Genomic DNA, 20,664 nt, shown 5'->3' on the forward strand with positions numbered 1-20,664 from the left:
GCCAAATTCTTTTCTTTTAACCATGCTAATTTGATAATTTGCTTGGAGGAAATAGAAATACTCATATGTGCTTCTAAGATCTATTTTTAATATAGTCTTTCTTCATTATTATGGTCATCATTATTATTCTCAAAAGACCTGTATTTTCATTATCACCAGTAAACACTCCCTCCATAATCAGAATTTTATTTTAGTATCTAGTCTTTTTTAGAACATTAGTCTTGAAAATATACTCTTTATATTCAGCTATTTTCTTCTTTTTTTTAGCAGATGAAAAGTTTTAATCATATATATAGTTAACGCACAATGAGTAATATAGTAGCTATCATATGGAACAGACAGTCATATATTCTTTAGAGTAGCAAATTTTGGTCACAGAAATGCCTTCTTTCATCAGATAGTTTTAATAAAGCAGTACTGTGGATAAGCAAGAATCCAAAGTTCTTACTGCCAATACTTCACAAAAACAAATGGTGTAAAAGGAACAAATGGGATAAATTCCACCGAGAATCATTGCCTATTCCAACTCAGATCCAATAATCATCTTTACTGAAGATGAAATCAGCTTAGGAACAGTTAAATAAGCAGAAGTTAGTTGGCAGAAAGAGGGTTATAGGCATTAAGTTATTTTGGATTTCAAGCAGGTTTTAGGAATAGAAATGCTGGAAAACTCTTTAGATCTATCTGCAGTGATAGTTTCATTTTTTTTAAAATTTCCAGTCTGTTATGAACTGATAGGATGTTGTGACAATTCAAATTGCTACAAAAGTTTCTAAACTTTTAATTTCAGATATTGTACTTATCTTATTGTGGACCACAAACAAGCGGACCAGCACCTGGCAACCCACCACACTTTAACTAGCAATGTTTTAGACAGAATTAAGAGATGTGTAATTCTTTAATTGTAAAAAAATGGTTTGAGAGCCATGCAGTTTTCAGTTCATTGCATTTTGCTCCAAGGTACTGTAAATATGTACATTACTGCAAATTAGATAGAGTTTAGTCCTCATTAGATTGAAGAAAGCAAAATATAGTATGTTTTACAACCTGCCACCATTAAGGAATAAAATCTATTAAACTCACACACTGTCTACCTCTCAACAATTCTGGATGGTGCACAATAATCAATGCAATTAGAATTAAAAAAATAAAGCTAAAAGATGGCAAGCAAAATGAAATAAGGGGTGAAGTTCAGATCACCACAAACTAATAAAGACAGAATATAAATGTTTTTGTGTGCTGTATCTTATATAATCAGATCAATCCATGAAATCTATTTAGATAGAACCATCAAAACTGAATGAAGATGTTTATCTCACCAAAGAAGCTGGTGCTAAAAATACAATATTTTGAAAGAAGCCCATTTGAAGCTTGCTCCTCCACCTGCAGTCTGCCAATACAGGTAGTCCTTGACTTACAACCATTCATTTAGTGAGCGTTTGAAGTTATGACACTGAAAAAAATGACAATTACAACCACTGCAGCATTCCCAGAGTCATGTGATCAAAATCCAGATGCTTGGCAACTGGTTTATGTTTAGGATGGTCCCAGTGTCCAAGGGTCATGTGATCACCTTTTGCAACCTTCTGACAAGCAAAGTCAATGGGGAAGCCAGATTTATTTAACAACTGTGGCAAGAAAGATCGTAAAATGGGGTAAAATTCACTTAACAAATGTCTTGCTTAGCAACATAAATTTTGGAGTCAATTATGGTTGTAAGTCGAGGGTTACCTGTACTAGTCTACCTCTGCATGGGAGTTGTCAATCATCTTAACTCTTACAATGGATCCTGTTTGTCCTTTCATTTGAGCTGACTGCTTGTTTTCATTGAAGACAGACTGAAGTTTAAGAACAGCTGTTTCTTGTGGAAACGACACCTTTCATAAAAGTAGCACAGAATTCATTGAACAAAACCAGTCCTTAACTAATCAGTCAACATGCCTATGGAAAATTTTTACATAAAAGTTTATTTCAATTTAATTACAGGTATAAATAACCTTTATGATAGAGAAAATGTCAATTGAAATGTTTTGAGACCTCATAACCTTTCAACTTCCATGCTACACTTGCACAGTGTGTTTTGAGGTTAAAAATGGTCCTTGGCCCACTATTGCCCAGCATCTCTTGTGACACTCACCAAGCTGCCATCCTTCTTCTCAGTTTAGATGGGTGTGTTGGAACAACAATGCAAGCAAATGTCAGAAAGTACAAACTTTGTTAGCCGTATTTCAGCAACAAAGCTTTTTAAAGCTTTTTAAAAACTCACACAGAGGTCTCTCTTCCTTAACGAATCAATTATTGCTTATTTTTTCAAGTATATGCATTTATGCTATTCAAATCCCAAAATGGTATTCCAAAACAGAGTGAATATGGCACCAATAAAAGGACTGCAAAAGTTCAAAAGTAATCTGAGAGTAATACATTTGCCAGTGCATTAATTTTTCTTTCAACATCAGCATAACTAGTATGTAAAGATTTTGTGTACCTCATGGAGATAATGGCTTACTCCTTACCCTGTGATCAGACTCTGCAATTTAATATAATTTTACAAAATTACAAAATATGTAACAATAACACTAACCACAGTAAGTTTTTTTAGTATTACAGGTTTTTTTTTTTTAGTTAAGAATCATATTTATGAGTATTGTTTTAAATGCATGTTCATATATCGTGAAGGCCTTTGGCACAAGTGCATAAGCAAAGTTGAAGGAGAGTTAGCATAGACAAAAATATGTGAATAAGTGAATAAGTTCCTGCTAGCATTGTGTTTGCTACGTGCTGAAATGGTGATCAATAAAAGTTGTCATTGTTAAGTAAAGTAATTAAATGTTTGACCATTTATGGGCCTTCACCTTTCTCAGCCAGGTCACAGTTGAGTGAGTCATTTAACTGAAGAAATTCCCCTTCAATTGTATTTGTTACAAATTTGATTTCTAGTCATTAGAGTCTTGATAAATGGAGAGAGAGAGGGAGGGATGGAGAGAGGGAGAGACTTTGCTTTATATCTATGCTATTTCTGCAGGATATGTGCACAAAGGCTCAAAGAACCCTTTCAAAGATCATTTATGCATGAATTCAGAAAACCAGGACACTGATGTGGGTGGTAAAGTTGTAAATGTTAAAATGTCATGAACTGGGAATGTGTGTGTGGGAAGGAGAGGGAGAGAAGCTTCAAAGGGATGTTCCAGTTGTGCTGAATGCGGATTGAAAGTGACCTGCAGCTATATCAAGCAGGTCTACCTATATCATACTGATGAACTGAATCTCTGAAGAGAGGCAGTCTTGTTCCATACTAAAGTTACACAATGGGTTTTCCTCTGTTTCACCTTTAAATCATAAAAAGAAACAGATAATTTTCCAAAGAGGGGAAAAAACCCTAATCTTTAAAAAAAAAATCTGCCTTATTTTCCTCCTTTTAATTATCAATCTCTCTTTCTGCCAGCTACTGATGAAGTCATGATTCATCAAGGAACAGATATTTTTAATGAAAAAAATAATGAAACAAAGACCAAGAAATATTTCTGTTCTTTATGGCAAGTTTGATGAATGGCTTATCAAAATAATGTTTTGTAGGTTTTTGTTTTGTGGAGATAACAACCTTTTTGGAACTATAAACTAAAGTTTTAGGTTTTGTTTTTTTTTAAAAAGTATGCTAATTGGTGTGATTGTATATCAAGCAAATAATAGAGTAGCATTTGAAATGGCTATATATTAACATAGCTAAAAATAATTCATTGTTAAAGTATTAAATTTATGTTAAAGGAGAATTGGAGATGATTTGGTGATTGGCCATAGTATTCCTACAGAGTGAAGCCTGGATTTTCACCTTTGGCTAAAATACCCTAACTTTGTGCCTGCAAGTCTGTTCAACTACACCTCCTGTAATTCTCAGCTCATATAACCATGCTGATTTAGAAGCACAGGCTGTAGTCCTAACCCATCTGAAGAACCTCAGGGTGAGGAAAATGGATAGTCATTCTTCATTCCCTATCAGAATACATAAGGATTCTTCACGAGTTGATCAAATTCTTCATTTCCATCTATGCCGTACTAAGGACGATTCATCGTTTACGGTATCGCCGTCAGCATAACGATGACGACACCGTGGTGGAATAAGGAGCAAGATGATGAGTATGAGAAGTACAAGTCCACAGAAACTCATAAGTGCGTAAGACACAATCCACAAGATTGGTTCGTGGAGGGATATAGTTGATATGCAAGTGGCTGCTACATCTGTGGTAGTGAAAGGGCCTTCAATCTCAGATACTGGAGAACCATGCAATTCTATATAAAAAAAATTAAAAGAAAGATAAATACCGACAGAGGAAACAAAAAGCATATATATGTTAAAAATTATAAGGGTTTAGAATTAAATGCTAGCATACTCTCTGTTAAATTCAAGCTGAGGAAAATATTCATGTTACAAAAGAAACCCCATATTTACATTCAGGACATTTCATAGGAAAATGAGTTGAATTCAAAACTATAGACTTTTATTTCACAATATTAGAAGATTTTGTTGTAACAATTATTTCCTATGATCTGTGAAATCAAAGAAATCATTTCAATTCTGTGAAACGTTTTTCTGCCTAATGATTAATGTGAAATTGGAAGATAATCTAGACATTTAGAAACTATTTAGCACTGCAAATGAGCCTTAAGAACACCATTTTTAAGGTAAATTTTGCCTTTTCATTTACAAAAAACACCTTCATATTTTAGTAGCAAGGCTACCAATTCACATTTTTCTTCCTGAGATGGTTCAAGCGTAAGATCACCAAAAAAGTCAATGTTCCATTGCTTATGTGTGTGTGCCTTTATGTGTGTGCACATATGTGATTAAGTATAGACAAAAAAATTAAAAAAATCAATTTAGTATCTAAATAATTGTTCTTGAAACACAATGGATTCTTTTTTTTTCTTTTGATGAACATACATAGAGCATCTTGCATGCATGAGTTGTTCTTGCCGGTTTCATCAGTTTCAATAGCAAAACATTTAATAATCCACTGAAAATGAAGACACAGATCCAAAGTTTCTCTACGTCAGGGGTAGGCAACCTTGGCTCTTTTATGACTCGTGGACTTCAACTCCCAGAATTCCTGAGTCAGCATGGCTGGCTCAGGAATTCTGGGAGTTGAAGTCCACGAGTCATAAAAGAGCCAAGGTTGCCTACCCCTGCTCTAAGTGTATGAAAGAAACGGAGTCCCTCAATCCATCCTGTGAAATTCACAAGAGGCCTTCAGAAATCATAATTGCTCTGCTTCACCTATTGGGCAAGATTGTTTGGAAGATTAAAAATAGCAAAAACACATAGAAAAGTGGGGTCTCTGATACAGAGTATCTAGGACACTTCTATTTGTGACCCTCAGGTTTGAATTTATAACCCTTTGGCTTTTTCTCTATTTATAAAAATATGTTTGAACTTTAACATGAACTCTAAAAGTATTCATAAAGAAAGACGTTGGTAATTGCAGGCCATTGTTTGAAAATAAGCCAGCTTAGGTGACAAAAAGATAAAAGGTAAGATGAAGTGTTAGGAGGATCAGGAAATGGATATTCTTTTGACTGGCCAAACCTATCACTATTTTGCGAATTGAGAAGCCATCCTCCCATCAAGGTAGCCAATTCCAAATTGAGATTCCTGCTCTAAGCATGCATGTGTCCGCGAGTGCATGCACACACACACACACACACACACACACACACACACACACTATGTGTGTGTGTTTGCATATTTCAATTGCCAGCTTGTAAATGCTTTTTAAGTACGCATTTACTTAAAAAGCATTTACAAGCTTATAAGCAAAGTAAGATACTAATTTGAAAGATTTTTTTTTCTTTTTTAGAACCCATCACTTACCAGCACAAGTACTTAATGCAAAGCCCACTCTCTTTTGGGCTCTATCAAAGATGACATTGAATCCTTCCATCACTGTAGCCCCAATAACCAAGGCACTGGAGGAAGAGGAGATACCAAACCGATAGCAGGCTAGATTTTGCCCAATCCCTAGAATCGGCTGAATGTAAAGCTGTTTTTTGGAAAGACATAAAAGATGATTAAAAAAGCAAAAATATACCTCAAATGAACATCCAAATGATTTTTTTAAAGTGTAAAATAAATATAAGGCTTTAAAAGCAAGAGCAATCACCATATATCAGTTAAAAGTGGTCAGCTTATATTTCACACAGATATTTAAATACCTTCTGACTGGTATAATTTACCCAGATTCACTTTATTTATTTATTTCATATTTTATTGGTTTTTTTTTAACATAAACACCTTAATATTTGGTAAACAGCATGTTGCCTGGGCATACATTTTACAAAGTAATCACTAATAGTCAATTTTTATTATTCCAAAGTCCAGATAGTAGCTTTACTTGATTTTCTCTTCTTCAAATAATATTCTTTTTGCCAACCTTAAATCAGTACAATTCTTATTAATTTAATAGGTATCAATTTAAATATAAAGGTTTTTCTAAAATTTACCAATAATAATCACATCAATGTTATGCTTCTTTTCTATCTAGTCATCTTGGCTGCCTCATCTATAAATCCTGTTTGCAGTTCTTATTTAAATTTGTTTCCCCTACAATGTTCAAAACATTTTTACTGGTTAACATTTTCTCAAAGTTAATTACATTTAAGTATTTAAATCTATATTCATGTCTTAGAAAGTAAGTAAAAAAAGAGACAAAAGAAAAAGAAAAAAAGAAAAAAGAAAAGAAAAAGGAGAAAAGAATAAGAAATATAATATACTACTTAAAATACATATCTCTCTTAAACTAATATAAGTTTATTCCCAATTTTTTCCTTCTGTTCTTTTTATCCATAATTAAACCTACGCTGAGTCTTTAGATGTTCCATTTAATAAATCTAATCATCAAATCAAATCTATTTGAAAACATTTTTTTAGTTATCTATTAGAATTTTCTTAAGATCAATTACATTTAGATATCTAAAACATTTCCTTTATAATAACCATCCCAAACATGTTTATATTTTTCATATTTGAAAACAAACTAAAAGAAAGAGAAATAATACTGTCTTGCTTAGGGAGTTCATCCCCCTTAGATTATAATCTTTCTATTTCTTCAACCGTATTCGAACAAGTGTTTAATTTTTAAATATTCCCTCTGATGCGCCCCGTCATGTAATTTAGCCCTCTTTTGCAAAACCTCTTTCCCAATCAATATAATCTGTTGAGTCAAAAAGTCTTTCCATAATCTTGTAAGTGTTGTTGTAAATATTAAAAGGGAATCAAACATCATGTCTTTGTACAAAGATTTTATCCCTTCATATGCATTGAAGATTTCTCTTGTGATCTCTTGTCTCTCCATTTCTTGTAGTACTCCCAACAACTTTGCAGTTCATCTTATCAAATCTGTTTTCTTATTCTGAAATTTATTTTGTGGTCTTAGAGTCCAAGTTTTCTTTTCCTTATCCAGTGTTTTTTTGTAAATTCTTCTCCAGTTGAGTCTCCATCTTTAAATTTATTTCCATTAATTTATTTTCAGTTATCAGTTTTACATGATCTCTCTTCTTTTATTTTCTGGTCATTTATTTGTTGTGACATTAAATTAGAAATGCCTTCAGTTAAGTTTTCAAATTCATTTTTAATTTCCTTATAGTTTGAGATTAATGTCATTTGTAATTGTTGTAGCATATCATACATTTCCTCCTGGAAAGTCTTTATTCCTTCTTGGTACGTTCCTTTTGCAGCCCTCTGATGTTCCATAATGACCAAAAATCCTTTCTCTGCCAATCAGTTTAAAGTCACAATTTAAAAAGTATTTAAAGTCTAGGAAGGTCAATTTTTTTCTAAGTTTTGTAGTTCTCACTTTGTAAATAATCCACAGTATTTTCTTTTTATTATCATTGCAGCTATTCTTTGTTTAATTCTTTGAAGGTCACAATAACGTTTTTTTCCTGAGCTGTATATTTAGAGCAGTATTTTCATCCAGCACTAGATGTCAGCACCAGTTCAATTTTTCAATTTTCAAAACAAATCATTTATCTCTGTCCATAATCTTTTACCAGGAAATTCTTAATAAATTCCATCGATTTCACCTTTTCCAGTTTTAAACCTTATGTTAATTTCATTTCTATAGCTTTATTCCCCTTAAGTTTAATTCACCGTTTCCGTTAGAGAAGGGTGGAGCGAAACCCCGCCCCTCTGATTTTTGGAGGATTTTTACTTCTGGGGTTTTCTTCTTCTTCTTCTTCTTTTTCCCCAGGAAATCAGTCAAGTAGAAGAGAGAATCAATATCCTTACCCAGTTCAATCAAACTGTTTACGATCACGCTTAGTTTAGTGCTTTTTGGCTTTGGCTGCATGTAGATTCACAGAAGATGCTAGCCTTTCTTCTGTAGGTTTCTGGAGAGCTTTCCCCAGACGTCCGGATCGACCACCATCTCCCCATGATCGTCGGGGCTTCCCTCCTTCTTTGCCACCTCTCCGGGGTGGCTTTTGGCCCATTTAGAGTCCCCAAACAGAAAGAAATCAGCCGTAGGGCACGGAGCCCGCGATCTCTCAGCTGTTGTGCTAAGCTGCGCAGAACCGGAAGCCCCAGATTCACTTTAGCTTAAATATGGCTTCTGTGACTATAAAATGCAAAGGGAATTCCACAGAATGGAAGCAGCATCATTAACTAAAAGCTGAGCAGTCAACCTTATTAATGGCTAGATGGGAGACGACCTGGACATCTACTGTGGGAATAAGCATCACTACTGGAATCACACACAAACAGCAATATCTATGATAGGATGTACACAAATAGCTGTCAGTTGTTAGTTTAGCACATGATTAATCCAGCTCCATCTTCCTTGTCATAAATATTAGTAACAGTAAAATAAGAGCTCCAGACCTGTGGAAGGATAGTGATTCGAAAGGACTGGCTGGAATTAACATCTCTTAGGTAGATCGAGATCTTAGGAAAGAGGGTCCAAGGATTTTCACTTTTATCCCAGCAGGCAAGCTGTGTGCCACTCCAAAACCCAGATGTGAATTCTTGTATCTATAAGAGAGAGAAAAAAAAAGGGGGGGGGAGATCCTGAATTCTGTCCCTGCCTCAATATGTTTAGTGTTCAGCATCTATAAAAGTCTCTCTATTACCCGATTGTCAGTGTCTATTTCAGTTTAACATATGCCATTATCTTAACCATGGCATTTATTCTCATAAGAAAAAGTAGGACAAATGTTTAAGTTAGTACGCTAATTGTTTGGGAACTTTACAGACTTCCACAAGAAGCCTTCAACATGTTGAACTTTTGATCTGGAATTGCTATATGTAGCAAAAGGTGGCTAAACAGTAGACCTGGGCTGTCTGCCATGGAAGATGCCAAAGAATCCCCTTCCTTTTAGACAGGGCAAGAAAAGATACGCTGTGCAACTATTTGAACAGGTCAGCATTGAACTCAAGAGGAAGCCTTCCTGCTTTTCATGCTCATCAGGGCAGATTAAGTGAAACCTGAGACTTGGGGTATTGTAGAGATTGTCACTTAACTTTTAGTTTTCTAGTCTCTTCACTGGAATAGAAAGCGAGAGAAGAAATTCCTACTTATTTCTAGGAAACTTGCCATTTAATTGCTTCCTATATCTATAGCAGGCATAGGCAACAAACCGGCACCTGCATGCAGTGTCTCACTCTCCTTTTGCTGTGCACAAAATATTCCCGGCAAGGATGAAACCAACATTTCTAACCTTTTGAGGAATTGGAGCAAAAACAAAAAGAATTTTAAAAAAATGCTGGCCTCACTCAATATAGTAACATCATGACACTGTGCTCCATGTCCTGCAACCCCCACAGAGCAAAACCATTTTTAAAAGGTGCACTTCCAGACCATAAGAACACTGCCCACTCCTGATATGCATTGCTTCAGCAATGTCACATTACTTACCTGGTTTTGGTTATTATCCTTGGTCTAGCTAAGGGGCAGGCACAAAAAGTTGAGAGTTCTGACATCCTGACTTCATTGCCGTATTTTTAGATGTAGATATATTTCTCAGTATTTATTAATATGATCCACACTTTGAACTTTATACCACGTGTAGATAACCAGTCTTTAAAACAAATAAAGCTATGCCTTAAAAATAAGATTAAATACTTATCTTGTTTAGGGTTGCCGATAACAAAATAATATTTTATCTGCAAATCTGCTGCATACATAAAAAATTCAATGCACTGGTATAGTATAGTTTTGATAGTACTGAAATTTAACTTATACATGCCTCCATCAAGTCTCCACCCAAAAAGGAGAAAAAAGAATCTCATTTAGTTCCAATCTTTTGATTACAGAATAAGCATTGAAAATAATTCCTTTGAGAACTTAACTCAGAAGACAAACTCATAAGCCCTAGCTTACCAAAGAAGTCTGTGTAATGGCTTCCACAACAGCATTAAAGACCTTTTCTGGCAGCCGCAAGAGAGTTGTTCCACTGTCCACAATTGCTTTGTCTGAATTGTACTGAAAGAAGGGGGGGGGGGGAGAAAAAAACACTTGTCATAACAATTAGCAAATCAGTAATACATTTTTTTGTGGGGGGAGGGTGAATGAAAATACATATTGAAGGACCTGGGCAGTATCAGATCTTCTAAAACCTAATTCGTACTATGAGGAAATAAGTATCTTGACTTGAAGAGAGAGTAAGGTTTTCCCTAGCACAACAATGCAAAAAGAATCGTAAGACCAGCCTTGACCTCTCTTCTAAAGTGTCCCTATAGTATAAATTAACTAAGGGCATCTTAATGGACCTCATCCTTTAAAGCAGGGCTTTTCAACCTTTTTAATGACTGTACCACTTTTAGGATATGGCAATATTCGAGTACCACCTAGCAAGGTGTCAAAAACTTGATGACCCCCCCCAAAAAAAAAACCTGTTCAAAGTTGCAATTGCACTGAAATGACTTATGACCATTTTTCACATTTATGACCACTGCAGCATGCCCAGGGTCATGTGATTTATATTTCGATGCTTGGCAACTGATTCATATTTATAATGGTCACAGTGTCCCAGGATCATGTGATCCCCTTCTGCAACCTTTTGACAAGCAAAGTCAATGGCAGGGCTGCTGGTGGCCAAGTGCTAAGGCGGGACTTCCTTCCTTCCCTCCCTCCCTCCCCTGCCTCCCTTTTTCTCATTCCCATCTCCTTCTGAAGGAAGAATTTGAACCCCACTCCCCCATATTTTCCCTCTTCCATATATTGATCAAACAAGGAAAAGCCTCCAGAGACAGAAAAGACAAGCTGCTGAGTGAACTAGCTTAAAAAGGCACATTCCCCTTTAAGAAATAATGCTCACAAACAACAATGCATATCAAGTCCGTAGGACCTACTTTTTTTTTTAATAGAACCCCAAGTTCCTCCACTTGGGGGAAGATGTGGTGGAATTATGTTTACGGAGCTTGATAATTCTGCTACCTAGTAAAGCCCCAGTTGTATTGGTCTTCAACTCCCAACTAGGTCAAATTATGATGAACTATCAATATCAGAGGAACCAAATAAAACTATCAAGTTGTCGAATATTTTAGAGGTATCTAGTATTTTAGAGGTGACGAACATGGAAAATGGTACACTTGATTTGTCACACATTTAAATTTAAGGAACAGGTGAAATTTCATTATCTGTACAAATCTGCTCCAACACCACTCCTTGTTCTCTTTCCAATTTCTCCGGCACATTTTCACAACCCCCCATGTGAGAATTCTTTTTTCCCTCTTCCTCTTAACTCTTTGGTTTTTATATACAATTAAAAAGCATGGTTTCTTTGAGCATATAAGTCCTAAAAGTAGGACTATTTTTTCCCCAATTCCAATTCTTCTAAGAGCATGCATTATTTCTGTGTCCATATTCTATGCTGTCTTTTTTGAGCAGCCCAAATGGAAGCATCTATTATTTATCATTGTCATTAAACAATTCAATCAAAGGTGGAGAAAATAGTATTACACATACTTTTTGGAGAATGCAAAATTTGACCAGAAGAGAATAGCTAAAGAAGGTAAAAGAGAAGCAAAAGTGATCAAGAGCCTTAAGACAGTGGTGGGATTCAGCTGGTTCGCACCACTTCGGCAGAACCAATAGCTAATTTTTGGTTGCCCAGGCCCAGAATGGACTTTCGGAAGCGGCATCTACACACAGAACCAGTTGTTTACATATTTGAATCCCACCACTACCTTAAGATAATCTAAAGGCTAACATGTTTATAGTGGGATAAATATGCATAATTGGTATCATTTTATCAGAAATATTGATTACACTAATATTAGACATGGGCCCAACTAAACTAGGTTAAATTAACTTAGTTTGCTTTTGTGCAATTTCCTTTCAATAAACCTGCACTAGAAATAGTCCCATTGAACTCTTTACAGACTAAATCTGTGCCGAATTTGTAAACATGCTACACAAGTTTCTATGTTATACAAAGAAACAGGTATAATGCAAGACATATCCAAAAGCTTTAGGAATTCACTTAAAGTTCAGATATGTAGAAATGGTGCTACAGAGCAACTGAAAAGATAGAGTATACTTGAGAAGCAAATATAAGCAATTTAATTTCTTTGTTTATTCATTTACATTTACTGGCTGTCCAACACTAGTGGTCTTTGGGTGGTGTAAAAAACAAATAAACAAATAAAAAGAAAAATAACAGCTCTCAAAAGAAACCAGCATGGCTGCATAAAGAACTCTCTGATAAATTGAAAGACAAAAGGGACAAGTATAAAAAGTAGAAAGAGGGGCATATAACTAAGGCAGAATATCAGCAGATAGCCCAAGCCTGCAAAGATGAAGTGAGGAAAGCTAAGGCTCAAAATGAACTAGGGCTTGCGACAAAAGTAAAAAATAACAACAACAAAAAAGCTTCTTTCAACATGTAAAAAACAAGAAAAAAGTTAAGGAAATGATTGGTCCATTAGTGGGAGAAATTGGCAAGAAGGTGACAAGCAACCGGGAGAAAGCAGAACTACTTGTTTTTTGCATCCGCTTTACACAAAGGGAAAAAAACAGTCCAACTAATCAAAAACAGTACCGTAAAAAACAGATTAGAAACACAAGTTAAGATAGGCAAGAAAAATGGTAAGTTAGCACCTGTCCACCCTAAATGAGTTCAAATCACCAGGACCAGATGGATTATACCCCGAGGGTCTGAAGAAACTGGAAGATATGATCTCAGAACCACTGAACTATATTTTTCAAAGATCCTGGAGCACTGGGGAACTACCAGAGGACTGGAAAAGAGCTGATGTAGTTCCCATCTTCAAAAAAGGAAAAAAAATGAATCCAGGAAACTACAGACCTATCAGCCTGACCTCAATACCTGGGAAGATTTTGGAAAAGATAAGCAACGAATCAGCGAACACCTAGAGGCAAACAAAGTCATTACCAAAAGCCAACATGGGTTTGTCAAAAACAGATCATGCCAGACAAATCATACTGCATTCTTTGACCAGGGGACAAAATTAGTGGACCAGAGGAATGCTGTGGATATAATTTACTTGGACTTCAGTAAGGATTTGATAAAGTAGACTACAACTTACTACTTGATAAGATAAAAAAAATGTGGGTTAGACAGCATCACCACCAGATGGATTCATAGCTGGCTGACTGGCTGTACTCAGTGTATGATGCTCAATGGAACCACATCTACATGGAGGGAAGTGTGTAGCGGGGGGGCAGTGCTCTGTTCTAGGCCCAGTGCTCTTCAACATCTTCATCAATGATTTAGATGAGGAGATATATGGGGAACTCATCAAATTTGCAGATGACACCAAGCTGGCAGGAATAGCCAACACTATTCAGAAGACAGGCTTAAGATACAGGAGGATCTTGACAGACTTGAATATTGGGCACTATCTAACAAAATGAAATTCAATGGTGGAAAAAGTAAGGTTCTACATTTAGGCAAGAAAAAACAAATGCACAGATGCAGTATAGGTGGTACCTTGCTCAATAGTAGTAACTGTGAGAGGGATCTTGGAGTCCTAATGGACAATCACTTAAATATGAGCCAGCAGTATGCTGCAGCTGCCAAAAAAGCCAACACAGCGCTGGGCTGCCTTAACAAAGATCACGTGAAGATCATGTGAAGTGTTAATACCATTTTACAATGCCTTGGTAAGGCGACACTTGGAATACTGCATCCAGTTTTGGTTACCACAATGTAAAAAAGATGTTGAGTCTCTAGAAAGAGTACAGAGAAGAGCAACAAAGAAGATCAGGGGACTGGAGGCTAAAACATATAAGGAACAGTTGCTGGAATTGGGAATGTCTAGTCTAATGAAGAGAAGGATGAGGGGTGATATGATAGCAGTGTTCCAATATCTCAGGGGTTGCCACAAAGAAGAGGGAGTCAAGTTATTCTCCAAAGCACTGAAGGCAGGACAAGAAGCAACGGATGGAAACTAACCAAAGAGAGAGGCAACTTAGGACTAAGGAGAAATTTCCTGACGGTTAGAACAATTAATCAGTGGAACAATCTGCCTCCAGAAGTTGTGAATACTCCAACACTAGACATTTTTAAGAAAAGACTGGACAGCCATTTGTCTGGTTTCCTGCCTGAGCAGGAGGTCAGACTAGATATTCAGCCCTGAAGGCCCATCTATTCCGTGCGGCCGGCCTGGCGTAGTTTGGATTGTGTTTCAGTGGGGGGGTTTGTATGGGTGTGTTTTTAGAACAGGCCTATTATTCAATTCGATTTTAAAACAGAAACTATTTATTTATTCGTGGTTTTTAGTATTGCCTGTTCACTGCCCTGAGTCCCGCAAGGGAGATAGGGCGGTATATAAATTTAATAAATAATAATAATAATAATAATAACCAAGTTTGGTTAGGCTTGTACAACAGAAATAATAACTCAAGAATGAAATAATTCTACAGTAAAATGGTTACTTGTTTTACAAATGACCATTAAAAATATATTCACCAGTTTGAGGACGGATAATAAGAAAATAATGAGAGCCATACAGAAGGACAATTTTCAGGCCTATGTTCCTTTTATTTGTGTAGCGACAGAACTCCATGCCCCTTTCTGCATATACACAGAGAGAATCTGTGGAGCAGATCCTACACATGTGAAATTTGTCATTAAGTGGAAGGATATTAAATTATAACTTTTACTTATTAAAAATACCTCTTTGCAGTCCAAGTTAAGATTCTGGCCCCCAACTTCAAATTTCAATATTTCAACTTGATAATACCACTCTCTCTTAATAGGTGTATACCAAATTTTTCCTTTGTATAAGCTTGGTTCAATTCCACCCAGTACCTGAAGAGATAAAAAAAAATTACTTTATCATTTAATCAAATATAATTAAGTTATAAAATATGTCTACAATTTAACAGATGGTTTCAAAATGATTCAATGACAGTAATAAGTATATAAATAGATAAATTCAATATGACATCTGATTTTTCAATACTGTCAGTCAATCAAAACAGTTTTTAAAAAGTTGATCAGAAATAACTAGGCTTATAAGCAAATTACCTTTTACACACAGAGAGAGAGAGGGGGGGTCACGTGATCAAAATTCAGATGCTTAGCAACTGACTCATATTTATGATGGCTGCAGTATCCTGGGATCATGTGATCCCCTTTTGTGACCTTCTGACAATGGATAAACCAGACTCATTTAACAACCGTATGATTAACTTAACAGTTGCAATGATTCACTTAACAACTGTGGCAAGAAAGGTTGTAAAATGGGGTGAAACTCACTTAACAAATGTCTCATTAACCAACATAAATGTTGGGCTCATTTGTAATCGTAAGTTGAAGGCTACTTGTACATACAATTATATCAAAGGCTCTCTCTAGTTGTCAGCACGTTTGAAAAGAGGGGAAGTCCGAAGCAGCCACAACAAATGTTCTGAGGACACAGATTCTTTAACGTTTTAAGGAGGAGTACTTTGTAAAGCACCTCATGATAATACTTTGTCTGAGTTAGCCTAAACAACTTTTCATTTTTAAACCTATGCATTTAAAGTTATGGCTAAGAATCTGGGCTGCATTTTTTTTAAAAATAAACCATATCAATTTCAAAAATTACTTGGACCCAAGAAGATCCAAATAATCCTTGTGTCACAAATGTTATTAATATAATTTAAATAGTTCCTCCATCTCTGAACAATGAACAGCATATTATTTTCAAACTGTTCATTTCTGTTCATTTGTTATGCTGCTGTAATATATACAATATATACAATTATAGTTGATTTCTAATCGGTTAAATACCACAGAAACAATCAACTAAAGATGTAATGCTATGTCTTTAAGAGAATGCCCTATGTGGCTGTTGGTATTCCCTACATAGCTGAAGAGGGAAATTTTTCTCTGAAGCTTTCTCAATAGTTGGCATTCTGATGGAAAATGGGGCATTCTACAGATCTGTTCATCAGAGGAAAATGGAGAAGGCAATGAATCTACTGGATTTAAAGTCTTCCTATTTTGAAATTTCACAAAGCTTGCACACCTTTCTCCACACCTTTTCATTGTTAAGATAAAGCAGTGGGGATGAATTCAGGTAAGTCTGCAGGACAAAGTTCAATGATATTTGTGGCTTCTTGCTACATTTATTTGTTCAGCTGACTGAAATGTCGATCATGTAAGCGGACAGGTGTCCATCCATGTACAGGCTAGTCATTCTTTTGTTGAATGGGAATTGGGGAAGTTGTAGTCCCAATATGTCAGCAAGTTAAAGAGCTTGCATGGGCGTTTATATTTTTGTGTACCACCTAAACATTCATTTTAATTTAAGAGATCAATGAAAAAAAATCAGATTACTAATTTGAATAAAATGGGATTCTGCATCTCCTTTTTGTATTGTTTGCTTTTTAAAAGTAGTTTACTGGGAGGAAAATCATGCTTGGTAGTATAAAATGTCACCACGTTATGTCCTTTTAAATATTAAATAGCTTTGAACTATGTATTTGTCTCGTGTGATTCTATGCAAGCAAGCACCATTGAACTTAACTGGACACATTTTAAAAATAAAATACAAATAGGATTATTGCTACTTCTTTTACAAAACAAATTACATTTAAAACACTGAATTTTAAATAAAAACAAACAAAATGAACAAGAAAAAATATCTTAACTTTCCTTTAAAAACATCAAATGGAAATTATGGTTCTCAAGTTTTCAAGATTATTAAAGGAAAAGTACTGGAAGACTGATACAGTAATTCAGTTGTGATTGTCCAGGTTACACTTTGACTTAATACAGGTAGTCCTCGACTTAAACAGTTCATTCAATAACCATTCAAAGTTACAACAGCACTGAAAAAAGTGACTTATGACCGTTTTTCACACTTATGACTACTGCAGCATCCCCATGGTCATGATGGGCTGGATGCCAAAACAAAGCAAGGCTATGGTATACACTTGAAAGGAGATCGGGAAGCCTGTAATTGTGGAGTTGGTCTGGCAAGAACAAAGTATGATTATTCACAGGGAATATGCCCGTGTAAAGCTTGTAACAATACAGGGTGGTTAGAAAACTGATAAAAGTAATAAAGAGGCATCTTGTATAGCTCAGCTAAAAATTAGGAATAGAGATGGCCTGGAGCAAATAGAATGTGTATTAGGTCATTTCTGAAGCGTTCGTTAGCCAAGGCTTAGGAATAAGGATGGCTAGAGACTGATAGAATAATTGTTAGATCATTACTAAAATGTTTATTAGATGATATTTCTTATCTGGCTTTCTGCATTAGTGGAAATGAATAAAGCTTTCTTAATTCTGTGGTTCGAGGTTCCTAGACATTTTGGCCAGGATCACTTTTCTTGGAGCACTTCAATAAAAGAAAACAAAACCTGGATCTTCATCGGCCTCAACACCAGGCTCAGACCCAAATTGGGGACAACAGTCACATCTTCAAAATTCAGCCACTTGACAACTGACTCATATTTATTGCAGTGTCCTGGGGTCAACCTTCTGAGAAGCAAAGTCAATGGGGAAGCCAGATTCACTTAGCAACCATGTTACTAACTTAATGACTGCAGTGATTCACTTGACAACTGTGGAAAGGTAGGTGGTAAAATGGGATAAAATTCACTTAACAATGTTTTCACTTAACAACAGAAATTTGGGGTTCAAGTGTGGCGTAAGTCGAGGACTGCCTGTAGTTTATTAAACAAAGGAAAGCCTAAATTTAAATTTGAATTTTAAAGTTTAGCATATATATTTAGGTCACTGTTAAGCTAATTCCCTGTAAGAAATAATAAAGCAATGAGAAATTTATGTTCCTGCAACTTAATCATCAATTAGCAGGATTTAGTAAACTGCCATAGCCATATTGTTTCTAAAGGATATGGGAAAGATGTCAAGTGATTGGATTTAATTGCATTAAATAGTCTAAGAAAACGCATATTTTCTCTAACATTCAGTCTGACAGATACCCACAAGACTACCTCCATTAGTACCAGTTCCAGAAACAGGCAAACTAGCTCCACACATCTGCAGGGAAAAAACATCGGGGATCTTGGCTTGATTCACAATAGAATCAAAAAAAGTCTCCACAGAACTTGAAGGCTGTAAAAAGAAAAGAAAAAAAAATTGCAAAACTTCAGCTGTACACAAATTGATGCACCATGAATAAACTGATAGAGAGCAACCCCTGCAGATTACTTTTGCTGGATAAAAGGAATTTTAACAATGAATTACAAATATATTAAATTGAGGTTATTATTAAAACCTCAAACGTATGCTACACATTAAACATTGAAGGTAATTGCTAGCATCCATTTAAATCCTTTCATCTATTATTTTTTATTGGTATCATAGCTTTCTTCCTAAAAACCGTGTTTCAAATGTCTAAATTTGTCCTGCTACGCATTGTGTAGTATATAAGGGAGGCATGCTTACTTAAATTTGGATAGAGTTCTAATACGGTTATAAATTGTCAATTTTGCCATTGCTGTATATTCTCTAATTTTGGTCTTCCACTCTAGGTTCTGGCCAGCAGTTCCAGAAATATTTCTAGAGGAAATTATCTAGGTGTTGTGGTGAACTAGGGAAATAAAAAGAGGGGAAGAGGAGAACGTATTATTAGAAAATTTCCCCATACAGTTTTTATTTGTGTTTTATCTTTGCTTAGTAGTTATTTCTTTGTGTGTTATTCAACTGTTACTATGCAATATAGTCAGGGGTTTTTTTTCTCTTTGTACTTCTGTATTTTAATAATAAAATAGCTAAAACTTCAGTACAGTTGGTGCTCACGTCCTGACCACTCATCATTAAACTTGTGGTGGCACTGAGCAAGGGGACTTATGACCAGTCCTCGGAGTTCCAGCCCCTGCAGTGATCCCACTGTCATTTGATCACAATTTCAGATGTTCCCTGCTTGCTTCCCACAAATATCAGTGGGGAAGCCGACAGCAAATTGGAAGTCACAGCGGTGTACGCTTCCACACTTAATATCTGCAACCTGGATTGCCAACCTGGATTGCCAGAACTAACAATGCTAAGTGACACAGTCACTGGAGGTCATTCTTTATGACTGTGTTGCTTAGTAATGGCAGTTCCAGTCTCAACTGTGGTTGCAACTGGAAACTACCTATACTTCTTCTCTAGATTTGTGTCAAATGTTATGCCACAATGGATTATGCTTTCTTCCCCTGCCCTTCAGGAGTTGGGAAAGTCCCTTATCACTTCCTAAATTGTTATGCCTTTATGCCAATTTTGAATACCAATAGTCCTCTATGTGGTTGGATTAAGTAGAGGCCTCCATAACATTCAATGCATCACTTGTACCCAAATTATATCTAACAGCTGGTGACTGACAGTAGGCAATAAGCTGATTTAGGCCAGCTTTCTATGTTCACAGTGATCTTACCGGATGCATTTGGGAAGCTCATAAGCTTAGATGGGGGATATCTTCCTATGTTACACTATCAATGAATTAGGAGGTAATAAACAACCATCAATTTTAGTATCAAATAGTAGTAGTAGTAACCATCCATGGCCATATCCAGTCTCTTTTTAAACCATCTAAATTGAACGCCTGGTTTTTAATAAGCTGGAACAAATTTCACAGTTTAACAGTATAAAAAGAATTTCCTTTTCCATATAATTATTCATGCATTTAGTTTCAATGCATGACCTCAACTATCAAAATTAAGTGAGACAGAGGGTGGAAAAAAACTACTTTCTGTCCATGTTATCTGGGCCAGGCACGATTTTATATACTTCTATCATGCTCATCCAACAATAAAGAACTCAAATGTGGTACTCTTTTTTTCTTTTCTTTTTTTTTGCAGCGGAGAAGCAAAGGTTTCCTAATCATTTGGCTGTTCTTTTTTCCCACCTTTTCGAGCATTATACTATTCTTTAAAGATGGGTGAGAACTTACACATGTGGACTCATTTAGTTTCCTTTAATTTCATTTCCATTAGATTTAAATATAGATAATGATTACTTCCCCATGCATTTAGTAATTTGGGGATAAATTTTGCAGGATGGGAACACCTATGGCCTTGGAACTGCAGGTTCACTTCTCCCTCCTAAGAATGAATGTAAATGATAAAATGATTTTATTGATAAAAAATATTTATCATTATTGAATAAGCATGTTGATGACTTTAAAATGCTAAGTAGGGATAACTTGGGTGAGTAGTGCTTGGATGTGAAATCATGCAGGAATACTAGCAATGTAGATTAGGATACAAATTT

The 20,664-nt window shown here is 35.6% G+C and overlaps 1 protein-coding gene across 1 annotated transcript in view; it reads right to left on the bottom strand.

Moving 5' to 3' along the window:
• Positions 1 to 1,969: 1,969 nt before the first annotated feature.
• Positions 1,970 to 20,664, bottom strand: part of BACE2 (beta-secretase 2) — a 36,945-nt gene continuing 18,250 nt past the window's right edge. The window contains exons 4-9 of the mRNA XM_015816929.2: positions 18,397 to 18,525; positions 15,130 to 15,264; positions 10,368 to 10,469; positions 8,870 to 9,019; positions 5,864 to 6,032; positions 1,970 to 4,284 (exon numbers count right to left, since the gene is read on the bottom strand). Of these exons, the coding sequence (XP_015672415.2) occupies positions 4,031 to 4,284; positions 5,864 to 6,032; positions 8,870 to 9,019; positions 10,368 to 10,469; positions 15,130 to 15,264; positions 18,397 to 18,525 (939 nt within the window). The 3' untranslated portion in view covers positions 1,970 to 4,030. The remainder of the gene's footprint in view (positions 4,285 to 5,863; positions 6,033 to 8,869; positions 9,020 to 10,367; positions 10,470 to 15,129; positions 15,265 to 18,396; positions 18,526 to 20,664) is intronic.

The sequence above is a fragment of the Protobothrops mucrosquamatus genome, unplaced genomic scaffold, assembly GCF_001527695.2.
Source record: "Protobothrops mucrosquamatus isolate PMUCROS unplaced genomic scaffold, P.Mucros_1.0 scaffold529, whole genome shotgun sequence".
NCBI classification, from domain to species: domain Eukaryota; kingdom Metazoa; phylum Chordata; class Lepidosauria; order Squamata; family Viperidae; genus Protobothrops; species Protobothrops mucrosquamatus.